Consider the following 22,481-nt stretch of genomic DNA (forward strand, 5'->3'; position numbering starts at 1 on the left):
CTCCTAATCCTTTGGTTGACCAGATGCCCTTGACACCAGTGAGCAGGAGCCCTGGGGACATTCTGAATTGCCATGACTGCTGAAGATCCTTTTAAATAGATATCTTGCTCCATCTCCAATAATGAGATCACTTTCAGCAGGAGCTCCCCAAAGAGCTGTCCTGTTTTAGGTAAATTTTGATACTATGGCTATTTTCAATAGGTGGTGTAGCTAATTTCCTGTCTTTCACAATTTCGTTTTCAAATTCAATCAGATGTAGTGTAGGAAAATAGGTTTCTTATGAGGAGTTGTGATTTATTTTCCTATGGTTTTTGTTTTGGTGTGGGGTGAATTTTTTTTTTTTGTTTATTTAAAGGGGATTTCGTGTTCTTTCTGCATCTTAATCTTTCCCATCTTTTTTGTCCTACTGTACTGGTACAACAGGGTGGGGCAGTGTTTTTCTCTAAGTTTAAAATGTGTGTCTAAAATATGTTAGATTTCACCAAAAGTGATGTCAGATTTCCACCATGAACCTTTCAAATATAGATTTCCCCTGACAGCTGGCTTTATGAAGGTGTATATTAAAGTAAAACCTCATTTGCCTTAAGGGGAATTTGAGACAATATCACTAACTACTTTCTCTGATTTGTAACAAAGAAAAACACAGCACAGAATAAATACATATTTTTCACCCAAAACTAGGGCATGCAATGAAAGGCTGCATTTGATTTGCTTTGAGTTTACAAAAGTGTTTCCACTGATGGACAGCTTTCACCATGATTTGTAATGTTCAAAGCTATGGGTTTTGTTCTGTTTTAGCTATATGTTAAATATACAGGACAAACCAAAGTGAATGGATCCAGGTCTGATAATATTTACAAATATTTGTGACTAACAATAATGATTTATATCTGTATGCAAGATGTTATGTGTGAGATTAGATCCAAGCCCAAACCAGCAATCAGTTCCATAATAGCTTTTAATAAAAAGAAATTTGAACAAAAGTGCTCAGAAAATTATAGAAAAAAAGCAGAAAATATTGCTTCCCCATTAATGACTGATATAAATCACAAGACATCTTGTTTTATAGCTATAAATTGCAAGCTTCACTCCATTTTTATATGGAAAATATCACAATTAATGCAGAGCACTGCTGCAATACACTAACACAGGTATTAATTTTTCCTCAGCTTTTCCCTCTTTCATAGAGAGGGCAAAAAAATATTTTCCTCCTGTTTCCATAATTAGTTCACAAAGGAGGCATTGAGAGATTTAATTACCCCTAAACCCCAGTTTTGTTAGACTAGGTCATAACTTTGATAATAACATTCCAGTATTTAATAAAAAGGATGGCATTCAAATTGCCATATGACAAAAGCCTAACTGAGTTTTATCTGATTATTCAACTGATATCTGCTGACCGTAAATGATGAGGAGAAGTTATGGAAGTGTTTGAAAACTGATTTTAGGTCATAGAATCATAGAGTGATTTGGGTTGGAAGGGACCTTAAAGAACATCTAGTTCCAACACTTCTGCCATGGTTGGGGACACCTTCCAAGAAATCAGATTGCTCAAAGCTCCATCTAACCTGTCCTTATTTTAATTCTACAGCTGTTTAATTCTGTATTTATAGTGCTATTGTGTTACTGTGCTAAGAAGAGACTAGGATTTATTTGACTTGGAAATAACAGTTTAGAAAGACACAGTTGAACAGAGGGATTTGGGGGTGGAAGTGTGGTTGTTTTGTCCAGCTCACAGCATGGTGAGAGGCATCCTGTCAACTCTGCAGCTATAAGAACAGTGAAAAATAAACACCCTGGACATGTTGCTGAGTATAAAAACAAGTACTTCAAAATTCTTTATTTTTCCGTTTGGCATCTAAATATAAGGAAAGAGCTCCACTACTTTGGCTGTAGTAATTTCTACATAGGATAATTTTTATTCAGAATCCAGAGGAGAGGAAAACATCCAAACAACCTAAGGGAGGTGTTCTTTTTTATTTGGTGTAACAAAAATGGATTTGGGTTCAGTTGCCACTTTTCTATCACATGCAAAGTCCATAGCCACTTCTTCTGCTTTGTAGTTTCTTTGCATCAACAACATTCCTCCTCCTGACTTTACTCAAAAGTCTGCTGGGACTTCTGACCCTACCTGTGACATCTACACTGAGATTGATTTATCTTCTTAATGCAGAGGAACATTAATATGGTGCATTCTTTGGTAAGCCTATGGTTTCTGAGCTTATGGACTTGGAGATGTGAGGAAAATTATTTGTGGCTGTGACAGTTAAAATGTGTCCAGTGGGATATAGAGAATACATTTCTGTTCTATGATATCATGTATTACAGCAGAGTCCTACCTGGAAAGGTGTGTATTTAAATATTAACACCATGCCACTGTTTGGGGTTTTTCTTATTTTGATAGCCAATTTTAGTTAGAATTTATGCAGTAAAGAATACTTCTCTGAAAACAGAGGAAGGTGCCCTTCATAACAAAATTTACTAACTAATACTTGTCAAAAGTGACGCCAGTTTCTGAAAAGAAGACTCATTTTTTTAATGCCATTGCTGTCACTGAGGTTAGATAACCTATGTTTTTCTCATTCCAGTTATCAGAAAGCTCACTCCCTGTTCAGGACCCTTTTCCCAAGGAGCCTGAGCCTGGACATGACCACATCCCAGTCTGCATAGGCACCTTCCAGGTGACGTGTCACCTCTGAGCACGGCGGGTAGCTCTGGCGACCGTGCAGCACACGCCAGTTGTCAAATGTCACTATGTCTCCTGTGAAGAGATGGCACAGAGGTCAGTAGCTGGAATATTATGGTTGATTCCTTCAAAAAAATATGGAGGTACATTCATACAATAATTTTGAGTAGCTCAGCCAGAGACACACAGCAGCTGTTGTGGAGCAGAAAGACCTTGCAAAGTGAGGACCTTGTTGTCCTTGTAAAATCCTTGCTCACTTCTGTCACTTTGGCTAGCTAGAAGAGCATTCTGGGAATGACTCAGCTGAACTAGAGTCATTAGAATTTACAGAATTATTAGAACCAACAAGTGCTCACAGAGTGGGGCTGTGGTTGGTCACACCTGATTCCTATTCCTGTTGTGGTCTGTGGGGTTGGTTAAGCACATTTGTTGTGCCTCACAAGTGTGGAAACTCAGAACAACCTAACAGTTTAAGAACCTGGATTTTTGCAATAAAGTGTCTTCGCCATACCATCGTGGAGATGGTGTGTTTGACGCTGCAAGCAACAACATAGCAATTTTAACTTTCTCAGCCAGGAAGGCCAGCTCCCTTTTGGCATCTCTTTCTTTTCTTGCATAATAAGGAGTTAAAAAGCAGAGTGGTAGAGGAATCCATACTGAGAAAATCAAGCCTTGAGGAGAAAGGCAACTGCAGCAAAACCACACAGGTGAAAAAATAAAGTGGATGAGAGCCACTAGGATGCTTTTTATTTGATCAGTCTAGTGCTATTTGTACTGTACACACACATACTATTCCTGTCAAGAGAATTTTATGAGAACAAAGGCATTGAAAGTTATGAAATCACATAATTATGTTAGAATTCCAATTTAAGTTTTCTCCCTTGTGTGCCACCCCTATGAAAAGTCTTGAATTAAATAATCTTACAGTCTTTCTTATCTTCTCCCCATTCCCTCTACCACCTTTTTGATGCATTAATCAATAAAATGGATGTCACTGATGTAATGTGAGGCACTTTGGTTTTCCATTTATGTGATCTTACACACTATTTTATTGCAGGTTTCCTATGGAGAGAGATTGATTTCCTCACAGACATTTTAAACACACAAGTACCATAGTATATGAGGCAGTCAGATACACCAATTAATTTACTTTTGCAACATCTCTTGAGAGATTCATATCTTTATTTTACAGCTGGGGAATGAAAGAACAGAGATTAAGGCCACACATGATATCATAGCATTTCCCATCTATGGTGCTATTGATAAATCGATTTCCAATATGGTATGTGGCATAAAATGTTGGTTTGGATTTTGCATAAATACACATTCAACTAATCTGATGATAGACTATTCCCCCCTGTCATTTTTTCTTCTTTATAGTGTAAGAATGGCAAAAGAAATCTATTAGATGAATGTAAGAATGCAGCATGAAATAAAATAGATGACAGAAAGACTCAAAGCTCCTCTCAGTTTTAGTTCTAGTAATTTTCAAGTGTTTTGACTGTTAGGAAAAACATGGAAAATTTCTGCAAGGAGAAGCAACTTACTGACCTGGTTTCAGCTTGTAAGTAAACTTGTGTTCTGCACTGTTTAATAAATCATTAAATTCCTTTAGAGCTGCATAAAATGGCCTCACTTTTTCAGCTGGTATGTCAAACACTGTGTCTCTTGTTGCATTGTTATAATTGATGCGGATTGCTTGGCCTCTGGAATCCACACTGTGAAACAAGGGAAAGGGAAAAAAGGAAAGGAAAAAAGAAAAAGGGATGTATTCTGTTGTTAGTGAAACAGTTCAAGGTGGTTAAACAACAGCTGAACTCTCCTGCTGGAATATCAGTATGTTTCTATAGTAAAATTCAGATTGCTACTGTGTTGGATTTTGCTAATTAAGCCTAACGAGGAAAAGGGATAATCAGAAGCAAGTGTAGACACTAATTTGTTCAAAAATCTATATTATACACTCTTTAATTATAAAGGTTTTTTTTTTATAAATCATAAACTTTTTTAATATCAGAAAAGGATATAAACATTTGAATTTCATTATTTGATAGTATATAATGCTTAATCTAAATATTTCAAATTATGACCTCCCCTTGGCATAACAGAAATATGCATTGGCTGGCATTTATTAACCGGTTTGGCTGCTGCTAACCCATGCCTGTAATTACCATCACTCCTTGCCTGTGTGTGGCAAAACGGAGTCAGTGCTACAAGGCACAGAGCAAGTCACACCTTTGCAAAAAACAAACAAACAAAAAACCTAAACCTAAACCCCACCTAAACCTAACCTGACAGCCCAAGTTAAAAACCAAGCGTTTTCCCACCAGGTGGCAGGAGCAGACCTTCTCCTACCAACATGTCATTCCCCACAAGACACTGATTTTCCTTTTAGCTGTTGTGGAAACGACTCACTCTATAATCCTTTGTTTGCAGTGCACAGCAAAATCGCAGTAATCCACCCCAACATCAGCATAGTCTACAGCAGTGGAGGACAGGATCTGATACGCCTCAGGATTTTGTTTCTTCAGCTTGTTGCATACATGAAATCCATCTACAACTTCACTTTCACCTCCTGCAGCTGTTTGCTTTATGCAGTGAAGAAACTGAACCTGGAACGAATTAACAGCTTGTTAAAAGAAAATTAATTAGCTTGCATATTTAACAGTTTATTAGTATCAGTTATCTCACATCTGTGGTTCTTTTATTCTGTTGGTTGTTTTGTTTTTTTTCCCTAGTGACTGAGTTCTAATTCACTGCAGCTTCACACCACTCTGTATCACAAAGGCAGAAAATTAGAGTAGTGTGTTCATAAATCCATCCCATTTGGGATATCTTCTAATGCTTCCAACCTGTGAGTCAGTGGCAAAGTGATCTTTCTTCTTGCCTTTGAATCCCTCTTTGTGGCAGTCACATAGTTTTAAATGCATTTCAGTGTTACCTCAACAAGGCTTATCAGTTTTGTCATGCAGAAACAAAACCTGATGTGAATTATCCACTCGCAGAGGGGGAAATGTGGCTGTCAGGGAATGCCTGGCTCTGTGATAAAGTAGGATTAGGACAGTTTCACTTCACTTTAGAGTGAATTTGCCAAGGTGGAAGATGGAGCAGAAAGCCCAGGCTGGGCTCTGCTGACACAAGCAGTAAAACTCTCTGTGGCCCTAGATATCACACAAAGTGTAATTGTTCATCCTGCAAAGGACACAAAATACACTTCTCATGCCAAATGTTGTTACCTTGGTCATTTGGCCCCTTCATGAGGGTGAATTATTTGTGACACTGCTAGGAGAAAAAAACGACCAAACCAAAAACCCCCAAAAACAACAGCAAACAAACAAACAAACAAAAAAACACAAAAAACCCAACCAACAAAAAACCCCCACCCAAACAAACAAACAAAAAACAAAACAAAACAAAAAACAAAACAAAACAAAAAACAAACAAAACAAAAAACAAACAAAAAAACAACCCAAAAAACCCCAACCAACCAACCAAAACAAAACAAAAACTAGGGAAGCTGAAGCTATGGGCAGGGCAAAGGGGCCACCAAAGGGAGCACAAAGCAAAAAGTTCTTTCCTTTTGTGGTCACAGCTGGCCTTGTGCAAGGTAAGCACAGCTTGGCCCTGCCAAAGAGGGCTGCAGTAATGTAAGTTAGGTTATGGTCCTAGGAAATCCTAAACTGATTTTTATGGGACAATTCTGAAACTAATCATCATCCTTCAAGAAAACGCCTTTCCATATTTGTAATGAATATGACTTAAGAATTTAAATATTGTACAATAACTAGATTTATAAAGAAAAACTGCACATTCAGGACAATGCTCAAAAACATTTCAATGTACATTAATACTCTAATTTCTTACAAGCACGTTTGAATGACAAAGGTTATGGTATTTTTCTAGTGTTTCATAGCAGAACGTGAGCTTTGGCACAGACAGTACCGTGAGCTAATTCACATCTGCTCTCCATTAATGAAGCCCTAGTCCTTCTCACTCCACATCAGTGAACAGTACCCAAATGACAAAAAGATCATCTTTTTGTGAAGCATTTGGTACTTCCCTGTGGGCAAATCACATTGGCTTTTTGTTTAAATACAGAAACAACAGAGTAATCCACAACAAGAGAAAGGAAAGTTTTATAGGTGCAAACTTTTCCAGGGTTATCTGTGTTTCTTTGTGTCTGTTCCTATTGCTTTCCAGTTCTCTGGAATTGTGTGAATTATGTGGATTACAGTTTGATATGACAGGGACTTTGATATGACAGGATATGGGTTAAAACATATTTTCTGTGCTTGTCCAGTTTTACATATTTTCTGTGCTTGTCCTGCTTTTTAGTGTGTTATGAAAGGGCAAACAAGTGTTTCTCTTGTACCAATTCACAATAAACAGAACATACCATTTTAATAGTGTTTCTTTCTCTGTTCCCCTCCTGAGCTGGACAGATGAGTCCTAAAATGTCACATCCTGAATATAGCATTTAGACACCTAACTTTTGTGAAATAATGAGAACAGCATTCAAAGCATATAAAGGACCCTTAAGTTTTTTCATATGGTAGTATTTTCAATACTTTTTGAATTTAATTTAAAAAGCATGGGGCATATAGGAGACTTATTATGCTGAATTTACATCATACTGTGTAAATTGCATACCCATGTGTATATAGATTGTCATGTGCAGATTAATATATCGTTATTTTTTCATTGCTCTTTTAAGAAAAAATTCAGAGCCACTGATCCCTAAGCATATTTTACACAACAGGAGCATTTCCCTTTCCCCTTTTGTGGGGTGAAAAAGGCAGTAGATTCAACTCACCCCAGGTGGATGCTGCAGAACAGGATAATCAGTGTGAAAACAGAGTCTCCCAGTTGTATAAGCTACATTGTTAGCATCTGCTTTGTCTTGCACTTGCCAGGTTGGTCTTTATAATGGAAAGAAAAAGAGAAAATAGTGTTGGAACAGCCAGCCAGCATGCCAGACAGTACACAGTGAGACTGTGAAATCACAGTACAAGAGTCAGTTCATCTTTGAACATGAAAATATTGTAACATTATAAGGAAATAAGGATTTAACAGTGTCTCTTGACCCCGAGTGAGGATTATTTCAGCAGTCCTAGATAAACTTCAGTGTGCTGAGGGACATCTGGCACCAGGGTAGCACCTAGAAGAATGATGGTTTTCCAGTGGTGGCTGAATGCTAATGGCACCTGAAGATACCATCCAAGAGGCATCTGCCAGGAGAAATCATCATCTTAACACTGAGGCTCCAGAAAAAAAGCAAGTAGAAGCTGGCCCATTTCCTTTTAATAACCTTCCACTTTCCCTCTGCCACATGGAGCACATCATCAGTGAAATACTAAATTGTTAAAGGCCATGTAACTTTCCCCAGAAGTTATTTTTGAGGCTTTATAATCTTGGAAAATATAGAGTATCCTTTACAGGGGGTACTTTCCTTTAAGTACTTGCTAGTGAGGAAAATGTCTTGATGAAAGACTGAAATTTCTTCCCATTCTATGACACTCTCTTTGAGAGCTAGCTCTGTTTATTTAATTACATAGTTTCTGTCTTGAAATTTGGTAAAATTCAGTAAAAAGATTTTCCAACAACTTCAATGACAAAAAAAATCACAGCTATATGACAAAGACATGAATACCTCACGTTGCTGTTGCTGCACAAGCTAAAGTGTTTTGAGTGACACACCAAGCAGGAGAATTTAAGACCAAGAACCACAGGTTTTGTTGACACAAAGTTCACATGATTGAAGACAGTCCTCAGCAGATGCATGTTATAGACCCAGACATTTGTCTGGAAAAGTGTAATTTACCATGCAGAGTCCATATAATTGGAGGCACATAAGTGATTTAAAAGAAATTATGAAACTCATTTTTTCCTTGTGGAATAGTATAGACCAAATATGTTTCAGATGGTGTGTGCCTAGCTTTGCTTCTTAATAACAGTTCAAAGAGAAAATAGTCCAAAAAGGATGCAGATAAAATTATTCATATACAGCATATAAATGCTTTTGTTCTAGGAGTGGGGTTTAGTATGGAAATGATGCAAAATTCTAAAACTAAATTTCTGCAATTGCCAGAGGGAAAACCCCTTTGAATATTTGCAAATGTGTTTAACTGCCTGGGAGAAATAGTTTTCACTACTTGGTATGGCACATATTCATCAGTACATGACCTCAGTATTCAAGTATGATAATTTCAACCACACTTCCACAGTTCCCAGTTTAACAATGAACAAATAGGCCCTTATATCATTCTTGTTGTCAGTGTTGAAGGCAGCTAGGTTTGCTCTTTCATTTAATAGGCTACAGTGTCACTTGATGGTTCTAAAACAATTTGACACGTTTTAATTGTCTCATTTACGTGAAATATATCAAACTGCTGGAGTGGTAACACTTTACAGAATCATTATAAGCTTTTGCAAAGGCAGCCATTGCTTTTGTGCTCTCAGGATTTGCAAGGGAAATTGGTCCCCAGGAGCTTTCCTTCCATGAAGGGAGCTTTGGTCAAAGCCCAAGTTACTAACCTGAAGCCAAAGGTGCTAATAGGGAGCTCAGCACTGAAATATGGAAAAATCAACCTCACTTGGTCTAAGTCTCAACTGAGCTGAAGCATCCACTTGGCCATGTTGGGTGCACAGGTAGTAGGGGTAATGCCAGAGGACTCTTGGATTTTAGGAGAAGCAGAGTGGGGTGAAATGGTTCATGGCTCAGTAATTAGGGTCAGATTTCAAAGCCCTTTGCTCAGGCTGTGAAGAACAGGAAGACTGGCACCAAGCAGGTGTAGCAATTCTTTGCATTAGATAGTGCCATGGGCTCAGTCTTCATGGGTAAAAACCAGGCTGTCTGTTACATCCTTATTCCTGCTAAAGTGCAGCACTAGGAACTGAAGCCACATTTGAATCATTTGGTGTTGCACTTCATTAAAAGTCTGTGTCTCATTCATATGAGATTTGGTATCAGTGTCCTTCTCTTGCTGCTGAAACCCCCTGTGAGATACTCATGGATTGGCTGTTTTCATGGGAGAGCTGGAGCCACCAGGGAAGCACTTCACACCACACCAAGCACTGGACAAGGCTTCAGAATAGAGGAGGAACTATGTCTAGGGCATGAGAAGCTGGAGAAACAAACTGGTATGACTGGAGATGTCATTAATGGAGTTGGGACTCCATAATGAAAATAAAAAGGTTAATTTAAAAACATGGAAGCTCTTGATGTTGTTACATGGCTGATACAGAGAATGTTTCCACTTTTTACAGCAATGACATTTTAGGGAGCTCACACCAAGACATCTAGACAAGAAAAAAGGCTTTTTTCTTTCATGTGTCAGAATTATACTCATTGCTGTTACATTTCAGTTTAAAATTCAGGGCCCTGTTGAGGCAATGTGTTATTTGGCAAGTTTGCCAATTCCAAGTTTATCCTTTTATTTATAATATTTTGTAGGCCTTTTATGTGGCTCCCAGCAAAATAGCAAGGAAATTACCCAAAGTTGTTATTTTATTACAGTTGTAAAAGCCACCCCTGTATTGGATGCCAGTAAGACATGAACTTCTGTTTCAGAGGTGAAAATTATTACACATATTAGCTTCATACATTTCTTCTTAGTTAGGTGGAGGTCACTGACTCATCCCAGCAAAATGTGAGTTGCCACCATCATTTGTCTACTCAGCAGGTGCTTGTGGAGGTAGAGCTTCAGTTTGCCAGTTCTTGGCATCACAAGGATAATTTACTGCTTGCACTGCTTCAAGCTGAACTCTGCTTATGGGATTGGTAATGGCTTTCCAGGGAAGACTCTGTGGAGAGCAGGGAGATGAATACTCAGCCCATCTTCTTGGGGATGTGGGATACAATACCATAGTCCAAGTCTTACCTATTTCTGTGACTCAAAATCAGACTAAACAAAAATTTCAGTACAGATAACTTCCTCCGTTCAGAAGGGGACTGGATTAGGGATTTTCTGTTTTGCTCCATGGTATAAATAAGTAAATTATCTATCTGTCTATCTATCGATCTCTCTCTCTCATTGTTATCCCATAGTCAACAACATTGGTTTTAAGGCACTTTTCCTTCTCTCAGCAGGTAATTTTATTGCTGCTCTTCTTTACATATCCTACCTGTGACAGCAAAGCAATTCTCTTGCACAGTATATAACCTTGATGCCAAATTTTCTAATATACAGAGAAAAAACCATAGACCTTGCTTTAATAAATTAATCCACAAAATAGATACAGCAAGCTTAGTTGAAGTACATTACAGGTGATTACAACTGAGGCATAATGAAGATATTATAAAACAAACTCACCCATAAAATGTGAGACGCAGGAACCCAATCCTTTGGCCAAGTCTAATCAATTCTCCCTGCCTTGTAGCAGCTCCTGTCAGTAAAACAATTCCGACTTTCTTTAGGGTGCACAACCACTTGTATGCACTTTCATCGTTGTGCAGGATTTCTTCAAAAGGCATTTTGGGAAGCTGGAGGTCTGAGCCCCAGTACTGGCGTTCTGGAAGGGAAGAAATAGAGTGCTTAGCTGTTTTAGCATCAAAACTCAGGACACAGTCAGAGCATGAAGTTAGTGCGATATCTGTGTGTTTGTGATATGCCCTCAATCCTGCAAACCACCTGAAATGGGGTCTCTGAGTTTGCATGGATGACAAGCAAACTCATGATGAAATTCAGCAAGACACTGCAGCATCAAAATTTTAGGTGAGAAGTTGAATGAAAGGACAGTTTGACAGGAATATTTTTGTCGACAGTGCATCAGAAATGTGTGTATTTATTTTTCTCTCTATACTGGTGAGCCACAAGAGTGAAAATTTGAAAATAAGACTGCTTTGAAAGTTTTTTGTCCAGGGTGAAACACCAAGGAGCACCCAAAGAGCTCCCTCTCCTCACAGGGTTACTTGGGTTCAGACTTATCCCTTGGGACCATGATGGTGTTACCTGAGTTCAACCAATTAGCCTGCAGGGTCACTTGGGGTCAAATCCATGAGTTTGGACAGTGCTAGGGTCATGTGAGGTCAACCACTTAGCCCATGGGGTCACCTGAGATCAAACTCTTTGGTTGGGACTGGACAGGGGTTACCTGGGCTCAACCAATTAGCCTGCAGGGTTACTTGAGGTCAAATTCATTGCTCCAGACCCTGTTGAAGTCATGTGAAATCAACCAAGTAGCCTGTGGGGGTTACTTGAGGTCAAACTCATGGCTTGGGACCATACTGGTCCATGCAGAGCTCTGTCAAGAAGCTTCTAAAAACCCAAGGCTAGTGGTTTCAGTTCCCCTTGCCTGTGTCCATTCCTTTCCTGCCCCTGTGCTCAGGTGAGACCCCACCTGGGGTACTGCATCCAGCTCTGGGGTCTCCAAAATGTGAGAAACATTGACCTGTTGGAGTGTAGCAGGGCACAGCCCTGTTGCTTTTTCCCTGGTGCAATAACTCAGGGGATGAATTTGCTAATTGGTGAAATAACTCAATCAGGACAGCTTGTTTTGAGTTAGTGAGTTATTCTGGCACCATTATTACAATTCCCAGTTGACAATAAACATCTTGCTGCAGAAGCAGATGTGGAATGATAGGCTGGAATTTCTGACAGACAGACACCCCACTTTACAAACTATAGAAGTTACACCATGCTTTCACAAAGCAGAAGTCTTCTGCATGTTCCCTAGATATGTGTGGGGTCTTCTCCCCAAAGTTTGGGACACTGTGGTTACTCTCTTGAGAGTTGAGTGAAAATACTCTGCAGACACTATTGACAATTCAGTGGTAATTACACTGACTCCTAATCTATGCTATTTCTTTGCTAGCTGTAATACAGTTACCTTTGTGTAGTGCACTGTTTCACACAATCTACTAGTAGTTCTTTTATTTTATACTATGTAGTAAGTAACTCTGTTTAAGGGCTTTTGTCTGTTAATCTCCTGTCTATTCAATTAATAACTCATTTTATAACAGGGCTAATCAGCCACTCTCAAGAACTTGCAAGCCAGAGCATTTAGATGTGAGTCACCTAAGTAGAACTGCTGCCAAAAATCAGACACTAAGGCAGGGCTTGTCTAGAGCTCTCACTCTCTTTCACTTACTTGTGGCTTTGGTGAGCCTTAACCATTTGGCCTGAGGTTTTCTGTGGCAGTATCTGCCAAAAGCTTCAGCAAAGACTAAAAGGAATCAAACCCCTACGCCAGTTAAAAATATAATGTTCATATCTTACCAGTAGCATACAGGAGATTTGGGAAAAGAACCCTGATAGGGTAATTTGTCTCTGTGGAGAAGCTAGTAGGAAGCTCCTCTTGGTTAACCAGTTGTTTAAAACTTCTCATTACATATATTTTAAGATTTTCAGAGACATATGCCAAAATCAAATTAATATCCTTCACTAAAAGGCAGTGCTGTAGCCATTCATTTGTGCAGACAAAACCAAATAATAACAACCGAACTCCATGAGTCTCTCTTTTGAACTCGATATCATAGGCCAAGATCCCTCAGTTTAAATAATAAAAGGTTGTTCCACCCCTCCCTATTCAAACCCCTTTTATTCCCTCAAATTAATGTTGCCAGGACCAGTTTTGCTCAACGACACTGAAACTGATATCGTCTAAGTTTTAATGGCTCTAAAGTATTCAGCCAAGAACTCAAGGGACCAATAACGTAGAAAGGAAAAAGGCAGGATATTAATCATGGAGCCCAGAGCAGAGCTTCTCACCAAGACACTTTCTGGAGCCTGACAGTGGTTAATGCAGTTAACTTTCATTTTATTTGTCTGTGCAGCTTGCAGACATCACAGGAAGCTACAGTTGTGGGTCACATTTGTTACAAATAATAGTAATTTTCTTCTGCAGTTGATAGAATTCCTGAGAACGGCCAAAAATACAGTACAGTGTACCCGGACAACTAAATCCACCTTGGTATTTTATTTGTTCATTCATAGGGATATTAAAACAGTACAGGTTTTAAAGGTGAGTAAAGTGGCTGCCCATGCAGCTGAAAGAAAACTGCTACAGGAATTTGGCAGTGATTTTATTGCTGCAAATTGCACTCATAAGCCCCCTTGGTACATGTAACCTGAAACTACTACAAGTTTCCAGTGCAAATGAATTTCAAGTCAAGATACAACTTTTATTAAGCTGCCTTGCTAGAAAGCACCATTGTCAATTGTTTTCTCCCTCGTATTTATCCTAGTGTTTATCACAGAATATATCATCACAGAATGGTTTGGGTTGGAAGGAACCTTGAAGATCAGCTAATTCCAATCCCCCTGCCATGGCAGGGACACCTTCCACCAGACCAGGTTGCTCCAAGCCCCGTCCAGCCTGACCTTGGACACTTCCATGGGCTGGGCATCCACACCTTCTCTGGACAACTTGCTCCAGGGAAGCAGGGAGTGTCGCTGTTGAACCGCTAGCAGAGTGAAGGAACTGAGCCGAGTCAAATATGACGAATTTCTGAGTTTATTAATGTTGCTGTTGAGCAGCTAGCAGAGTAATGAATGCACCAGTTTTCAGTGGCAAGAAGGAATGACCTTTATTGTTTTGATTTCATCACATATATAGAGTTCTCAAAAGTCACCCAGATTGGTCAGTCAGAAGCCTTCCCCCAGGCCTGATTGGCCAGGCCTGCACTGCCCAAGTTCTGGGACACTGTTCCAATAACATCCAAACTTTATCTTTATTTACAAAACACAAGAAAACTTCTCATGGGAAAAACCTGTGCTAGCCACATATTAATTAATTTCTAAAACTTATATAGACTTTCAAAGATCATCTGGATTGGGTCAGTTCAAAACCTCCCCCTAGGCCAATTGGCCAGGCTTGAACCGCCTATGTTTCCAGAGACCATTTCAATAACATCCAAACTTTATCTTTGTTTATAGAACACAGGAAGAAGAAGAGAAAAATTCCCATGGGAAAGAGTCTGCTTGCCACAAGGGAGTCTTTTCTATTTCATGAAGGGTGTCTGGAGCAAAAGGTGCTGAGGAGAGGGATGGTCCACACCAGAGAGCCACCAAGAACCCAGGCTCTACACAGCCATGCCCCTATGCCAGTTGCCTCATGGACTTCTGCCCTGCTCTCACCACTTGCCACTACCCAAAACATTCACTGAGTGTATTCAATGGTAATTCACAGTAAAAAGTAATTTTATCATTGAATAGAGAGTGTATAAGCCTTTAGAACTCCCACCCCAAGTGCACTCTGTCCCCTCCTCTGATTCCAGCTGTGGTGCCAGAGAGCAGCAGTTGTCTCAGAGCTGTCAGCTGCTGCAGCTCAGCTGAACATGGGAGCAAAATATCCTGGTGATTGCAACTCTCCTGGTTCTTTCATAGCCACTTTGGGTCTTCCATGTTTCAGACTTTTTGCGGGCAATGAATAATGGCACATGTCAAGGTGCAGAATGAGGAAATGAGGTGTGACCTGCTCACTTGATGTGAAATACTGTGCTGGTAGCACACACCAAAGACCATTTGGACAGATAAATTGGCCTTTTGAAGGTCCTGTAACACAGATGTGGGGTAATTTCTTTTTCTCCTGTATAAAAGACCTATCTCAGATGCTCCCCGAATATAATACTGCCTGCCTCCTTGTTCTCTTACTTCCACTTGTAATATCTCCTCAGTTTTTAAGTTTACTGCCTTGTATGCACAAATAAACATACACATACCCACAGAAACATTCAAACCAAAGATGGTGCTCAGTAATGGGTAAAAAGGACAAAGACACTATTTCTTACTTTTTTGTTTTGCATAAAGTTAGCATTGATTCTAGTTTTTTTGCAAAACTCGAAACTCTACTGGTTTAAGTCAAGCATACTCTTAAATATTGAATCAGAGCTTTTATTCTTACAGTAAAGAAATTTGTTTTTCCTTACTTTTATATATTTAGTCTGAAGCTGCTATTGTCAGAAGAGTGTACTGTAAAGCACAAAATATTTTCTCTAGAATAATTGTTTTGTTTAAATCACAACTACCTTATTTGTTATTTTAGCTAATATTCAGACAATAACTCGTCCAGTCATCAATCACAGGGATCACATGCGAGAAATGAGACCACATAAATATTTGAGAAATTATGCAGGTTGCATCACTTATAAAACACCTATATCTCTATGTATTCCAACATCTCTTTAATGGACAGGAGCAATAAAAACTGTTACAAATTCCAAGGATCTTGGAAGATGGTGAAAAAATAAAACATGAATGTTTTCCCTTTTCTCTATTAGAAGTTATGAAATTAAAATAGCCCTAAGTATGTTGTGTGAATAATAGTATAACATTGCCTCCTGGAGAGATATTTAACATTTACAGTACTACTAAAATGTGGAAATTGCAGTGTCAAGGAAACAAGGAAACTGAATTCTACAGTGATACTCCCAAAACAGCTACTAAAACTGAAGAGCTTTTTTCCTTTTTAATGTTTAGCCACTTTGTGTTTTAAAAACACCAACAAACAAAAATAATCCACAAACACCAACAAAACAGAGAAAGGTAGAGAGTAAATACAGTTCAATCCTGCCTTTTAAGGCCATAAACTCTTTTCCTCAAAGTCTGTTTTTTCTCATATTTTTCAGAGAGCTCTTAGAGCTTAAATTAAGTATACTAGTGGCAGTTTTGATCCGTCTAGTATTCTGAGGCCTAATTTGTAGCACTTTTGTCTGATATACACATGAACTGTTTTTAAATAATTCATATTTGTATGAAAAACACTGAAGGATTTCTCCTGACTGCTCCCAGAGACCTTCACAGACAGGTGAGCACAACAGCAATAGGCAAAATACAAGCAATAGGTCTGCACTAAAAGAAGCAGCATTTATACCCTGGCTCCAGATGAAAATGTTGTCCAATATTTACAATTTGACAGATTACCAGGTCCATAATTATTTGGAAAAGGGACAGGAAAGAGTACCTCAGAGAACTGAAAAAAGATATGAAGGTATTTACATTCTTCCATTTAAAATTATTTTCAAAAAAGTCTGTCTGAAAGCCTTAGAAAACTGTGTGCCCCCCATGGCATTTTATTCTTTCATATACCAAACAACAGGAACTTTCTACCCATTTTTGTCCACAAAATCTCTTCAGCCTGAAAGTCTATCAAGGAGCAGTACTGAGCTGCACAGGGACTGTACTCTTTGCCAGTATTTCCTGGTGGTAACTCATCCCACTCATTGTTATATCATGTCATCCTAGCACAATTTTTCCCCACTGCATAAGGCAGTTAATACAAGTTAATACAGTTTCCATTGTACTATAGTGGAAATATTAGAACATTTGCTCTGAAGGCTGAAGGAGTAAGAAAGACCTGTCCAGGTCCCTCTGCAAATGTAAATGAACAACTCATACGGGGTAAAAACAAGTCTTGTAGAACTGTTTTGTGTCTTTATTGATAATTTATGTTATGACTACGAAAAGCTTACACCTATGTGCTTTCCAAAATGGGAACAATGGTACACTTTTGAAAGGATTAATGCCTCTTTCAATATTTCAGAACAATAATTTGGGGGGGGAGGGAGGAAGAAAGAGAAAACAAAAATCCCATTTCTTGATCATACCAGGTTAGTCATAACTACATTAGAGTTTGCATCAAATGAGAAGATGCTCTTTGCCCAGTCCCTACAGATGGAGTGCATGTGTGAATGAACACTTGGAATTATCCAGCATTTACTGCACAGGTTGGGACAGTGTTCATCTAAACCTTCTGGAGTCATAGAAGAAAGTCTAGAGACCTATATGGACTAAATTACTTAATCTAAAATTATTTTGTCTACAGCACATATTTTAATGTTTGTTGAAAGACAAGTGTATTTTGCTGTGTTGTGAGTTATGTATATGGCAGCCTTACTCATGTTTTTAAGCTCTTATTAGTTACTACTGCAGGATAAATTCAAATTACCAAACTTCTAAAGTAAAAATCTACTTTTAACTTCATCCTCCTAAAATTATCATCTGTCAGGAGATAGCAGAGAAACTGAAAACATTATTGATGCTGTTAACATCCTGATTCAAACTGTTGTGGAGCTGGATATGCATCCAATATCATATCACATTTTAAAGGACTATCATCATCTGAAATCTTTAAAGTGATGTTAAAACCATAACCTTAACTTATTTTTCACCTAAGGTTAAAAATATGAAGTAGCACTAGATACTAGCTCTGCAGAATCTTCTCTTCCACCCAATAGGAAAATATAATTGGGATATTATCTAATTTCCACCCTCCCCATCCTGTTGTTGGAATGCCAGCAGGTTGGAAAATGAGCCTCAGCAAACACAGTGGAGTTAGATATTGGATACTGGCTTAGTGTCTCTCACAAGCATCCTCTACTGCTGACAGCATCTGAATCACAGACGTGGTAAATCATTCCTGTGACATCTGCTGGGTACAGCTCAAGTAAACAGGAGGAAAAAAGAGAGTATCTTTGAGACACCACAGCTGTAGAAGTGGAATGGCTCTTTTGCTGTTCTTTTGGGATTAAGCTGGGCTGAAATGAGCCTTGATATACACAAATAGCATATTTTGCATATTGCATGGATAGGGTCTGGCAGTGTTTTAAAAGGGAAATCTTAACATACTGCCATGGAGTTATTTATGGGCACTTCATCATGCACTGAAAATCTGACCTACTCTTCCTTTTTGTGTTTGACACAATGCCTGACATCTAGGTTTTTGGAATCAGGAATTACGATGGAAAAACATTTTTTAAAAAAAAGCAGCACTAAAAGCAACCAACCACTTGCAAAAGAGAAAAAACATAGCCACGGCTGTGATAATGTCAGCAGTGAGGGTTAACCTTTAACTCCAGCATCCTGGTGAGCTTGAGTTTGTCTTTGTTGGATTCTCTTTGCCAGCATGCAGGGCTGGCATTCCATGCCCTTGTCTGTGACACTGCACTGCTGGGATATGATTAGCCACTTAAGGGTTTGTAATTTGCAGAGTGCAGCTCCACTGACCACAGGGCAGTGAACTCTGAATTTACCACAACACACACAGAGAAACAGACCTGAAACAGCCAGCAAGCAAACTCACAGGCTGCAGCCTTTTTTTGCAACTGAAACCTGGAAAAAAAACTGGAAGAAGGTGGCAATCATAAAGACACAGGGCTTGTCTGGGAATATGGGGGAGAGATGAATGACACCACTAAAAAAAGCCAGTTAATTAGAGTAACTTTTATAGATGTAATTTCTTCAGATCTACCTTGTGGAACAGAATCTGAAAAAGCATTGCCCAAAGAATGAAACAGATCTTTGGTGCATATTTTTACCTGGATTTCTCCAATGGAGAAGAGCAGTGGCAGAGAAGAGAACTGCCTTCCAAAATATGCACTGTATTTAGATGCCAAGAGCTGTGCAAATGCATGCATGTGAAGGGAAATCACAGCCAGTTCAGACTTCATAATAGGTGAAAAAATAGCATTACATCTGAAATACTGAAATCTCAGTTATTAATACCTTTGCCAATGAACACAACAAGAGAGCTAAATTATTTTGGCTGGGTGTTAATTACAGCAATACTCAATTTACATTGATCCCTTCAAAGGCTACAAAACATCCTGCTAGCTTCCACAGTGTATCCATTTTTACAAATAAAAGTTCTTACAACCTGAAAAATCAAGTCTACTTTCCCTGAATGAGGTTTGAATCTTCACCATATTCACTCTGGAAGCACACCAAACAGTTCAAAATAATAAAACCACAACAGTTTTGGGGTTTTGGGTTTTTTTTTTGCCAAAATTAAAGTGGATATAAACTTCTATATTAGCAGGGGAAGAAAGTTCCATTCTGAACTACGAAGTGTCTGTTACAGCCTCCACTGAAATGAAATGAAATATTTCTCATCATTTAAATTTTAAACCAGAAAAGTCTTATTTTAACAGATACTGCCTTAACACTGAATACAGATGCCCAGCTTTCTGCAACAGCAGATCTCACAGGAGGAACCACAGACACATTGCAAGATTTCACACTTCCATGCCCAGTCTGAAAGGCTGTCAAAGGAGTGATGATGTGCATCATGCCAAACCTAGTGGGTTCATAATTATTCCCTTAAAAAGGGTAAGTGATTTGTACAGGGTAAAGGTTACAAATACAGTTGTACAAAATACTTCATGATCAAAAGACAGCCTACCACTAAAATATGTATGGGAAGCAAAGTAAACACAACTTGGACTTCAGCACTACACACTGCTATGCTGAGCAGTTACTTTTTAACAAGAAGGCCATGAAAAGGAAAAAAAAGCTTCAGTTGTAACTCTCTTGCAACTCAAAGTAATCTTTCATTTTGGAGAAATTTAGACAAAAATTAAATAGTTTGAACAGCACACGCAGACCACTGCTGGTCCATGGCTCATTTGTGAGACCTACTAACACTCTCTGGAAAGAAAAGGCTTTTAGGAAAGGAAATGCAGCCCAATCAGCTGTACTTCTCTCAGGTCCAGAAGGTAGAAGAGGGAAAAGATAACCACAGATCCTTCTGGGCATCACAGACTGGCACTGAGCACCAAGGGTCATTGCCACTGCTGCAGCTGGGCAGACTTTGTCCTCACCCAGGCACCTCCAGCCAGGACTGTCAGCTCAAACCCCTTGCATTTGACACAAGCTTGGCAGGCATGGATTGAATTCCTACCTGGGAAAAATAAATCTGCTCGCAGTTCAGCTCTGGCTCTTTCGGAGAAGCATCGTTTTCTCAGCCACTCAGCTTCATATTCACTTGTGTGCTCATCAGGCCAGGTGATAGAGATCTTTGGACACAAAGGAAAAGGTGGGTTGAGGAGAAAAAAAAAATCACCTATAACACCAACAAAACCCCTTAGAATCTGCAGAAATTGTAAGATTTAGATCAGTAATATCAGAGTTAAGCTTCCCCTGGAGCATGATAGCAAACAAGCAATGAAAACACAGCCAGAGCACCATTCAAATTCTGACACTTTTTATAAATGCTCATTTTAATTTCAGCCCATGACCTACTTTGCTGTTTTTTGTGGAGTGTTTCCAGTGCGGGAGCTGCACTGAACAGAAAGAAGGGAATTGCAAAAACTGGAATCTATCACTAAGGAGAACACTTCACCCCAACTCAGAACAGCAAAAATATCTTTCAAAACACTGACAGCTTGAGAGAAAAGAAAAAGAACAAGACAGACAAGGACATTGTGCTAGGAGAGAAATCCCTCTCCTGCTTTTGAAAAGTCCCTCTATGAAATCAATTTTTAAGAAATGTTGGGTTTTCCAGCTGCTGAAAAAAATACCATAGAAAGAAAGCATGGGGTTTTGCTTGTCATGAACTGAAAGAGCTCAGCCCAATCAGGAAAGATTGAAGTTCATAAGGAGGCAGTTCCTATTCTCTCTTACTCAATAACCTCCCCTTTTTGAGGATGAAATTACCTATACCTAATGGAGATAGGTAGACAGAGATACAGACATTAGGTCAATTCTGATTATTGGATTCAACTTTGGTTTGAGTGCTCACTCGAAAATGAAGCCTATTTTACAGTGAAATTTTGCTAATAAGCTGATATTTTTGTTATGGACTAAAGTCATCATCACTTTGCCATTTGTTTTTCAAATTTTCAAGCCATTTACTTATAGAATAAAGAGGAAAAAAGTGTAGGTATAACTAAATGTGCAAGAATCATCTATATTTTCAACATCTAGTGATGAAGATGCATATGGCAGAATTTTAAAAAGCCTTATTATATTATAAAAGCTGAAGCCTGGATTCATGCAGCCTCTGCATGACATCCATAAAGTGAAGTTTCATATGAAGGTGGGAACATCAGAGTTCCCCAAATTGCGATTTTTCCTGAAAGCTCTGCGAATACCAGGTAAGGTCTCTAAATAATCAATCTGTGATTAGAGCATAACTTGGAATTGTCCCAAATTCAGATCAGCAAGCATTGTTAGACAAGTTTCATGAGAAAATGAACAACGGTTTGCTTCAAATACCTTTTTGCTCCCTGCCAGGGCAACCTGCTTCACCACGACGTTGACATCCAGGTCCTGCAGGAGCAGCCGGCGCGCCCCGGCCGAGGGCAGGAAGCACAGGGGACACTGGCAGTTGTCCCTCAGCCACACGCAGGGGTAGCAGCTCTCACTGCCATCCTCCCACTCCACGCAGACAGAGTGGCCCTGGTCCAAAGCTTGCACCTTCTGCATCGCTGGGCTCATCCCTGGGCGGTGTGGAGCTCTGGCAGAGCACGCTGAGCACAAGGCTGAGTGCTGCCAGCCAGCACTGCAGCAATGTTCAGTGTGTGCTGCTTGCAGAGGCTGTGCTCAGACACAGCTAGTGAAAAATCCCTTCAGTTAGATCCATCATCTCGGTTGGCTTTTGTTTCTACTCCCTCTGAGCAGAGATCATGCCACTCCCCCAACGCCTCTCCTGCTGTCCCTTGGCTGGGAGGGAGTGTGTGCAAAAATGACTCTGTGAGCTATCAGCTCCCACCCTGAGCCCAGCCAGAGCTGATCTGCAGCACAGCTGCTGGTCTGCTTTATTCTGAAAATATTCTTCTCTCTCAGCCTTGTTTGCTTCTCACTAGATCTGAGGCAACTGGACAGCAGTGCCACTGTTATCTTTTATCTCATATTATCACTGTTACCTCTTATCACTGTTATCTTTACCTCAGGGGGCAAAGTTCCAGTCAGGAGGCACATCAGGAGGGTTGGGCTTTCGGGGTCACAGCATCTTTATACACTTTTGCCAAAAAGTGCAAGAAATCCCTCATAACAATGTTTAAGCCCTTAGCTGTAAGGTTTCAGTCTCTCACAAAAAGAAACCTCAAAATGAATTCCACAAACTGAAGGTAAGGGTGACT

At 39.4% G+C, this 22,481-nt stretch overlaps 1 protein-coding gene across 1 annotated transcript; it reads right to left on the reverse strand.

The window, feature by feature from the left end:
- Positions 1–940: 940 nt before the first annotated feature.
- BBOX1 (gamma-butyrobetaine hydroxylase 1) lies at positions 941–22,229 on the reverse strand. Its single transcript, XM_085063263.1, has 7 exons — positions 21,616–22,229; positions 20,300–20,414; positions 10,996–11,194; positions 7,497–7,602; positions 5,099–5,295; positions 4,238–4,404; positions 941–2,761 (listed from the first exon to the last, which is right to left on the reverse strand). The coding sequence occupies exons 1-7, from the start codon at positions 21,835–21,837 to the stop codon at positions 2,601–2,603; spliced, it is 1,167 nt and encodes a 388-aa protein (XP_084919389.1). The 5' UTR covers positions 21,838–22,229; the 3' UTR covers positions 941–2,600.
- Between the last annotated feature and the right edge of the window lie 252 nt (positions 22,230–22,481).

This window comes from Lichenostomus cassidix, chromosome 5, assembly GCF_008360975.1.
Source record: "Lichenostomus cassidix isolate B80296 chromosome 5, HeHo_3.0, whole genome shotgun sequence".
In the NCBI taxonomy this organism is placed as follows: domain Eukaryota; kingdom Metazoa; phylum Chordata; class Aves; order Passeriformes; family Meliphagidae; genus Lichenostomus; species Lichenostomus cassidix.

Excerpts from the sequence above, each read along its gene's own strand:
- BBOX1 (XM_085063263.1), bottom strand. The coding sequence starts at position 21,837 with ATGAGCCCAGCGATGCAGAAGGTGCAAGCTTTGGACCAGGGCCACTCT. Across the intron at positions 11,195-20,299 it reads AGCAGATTTATTTTTCCCAG|AACGCCAGTACTGGGGCTCA; the intron begins GTAGGAATTCAA and ends CTTCCCTTCCAG. Across the intron at positions 7,603-10,995 it reads CTGCGTCTCACATTTTATGG|ACCAACCTGGCAAGTGCAAG; the intron begins GTGAGTTTGTTT and ends TCCATTATAAAG.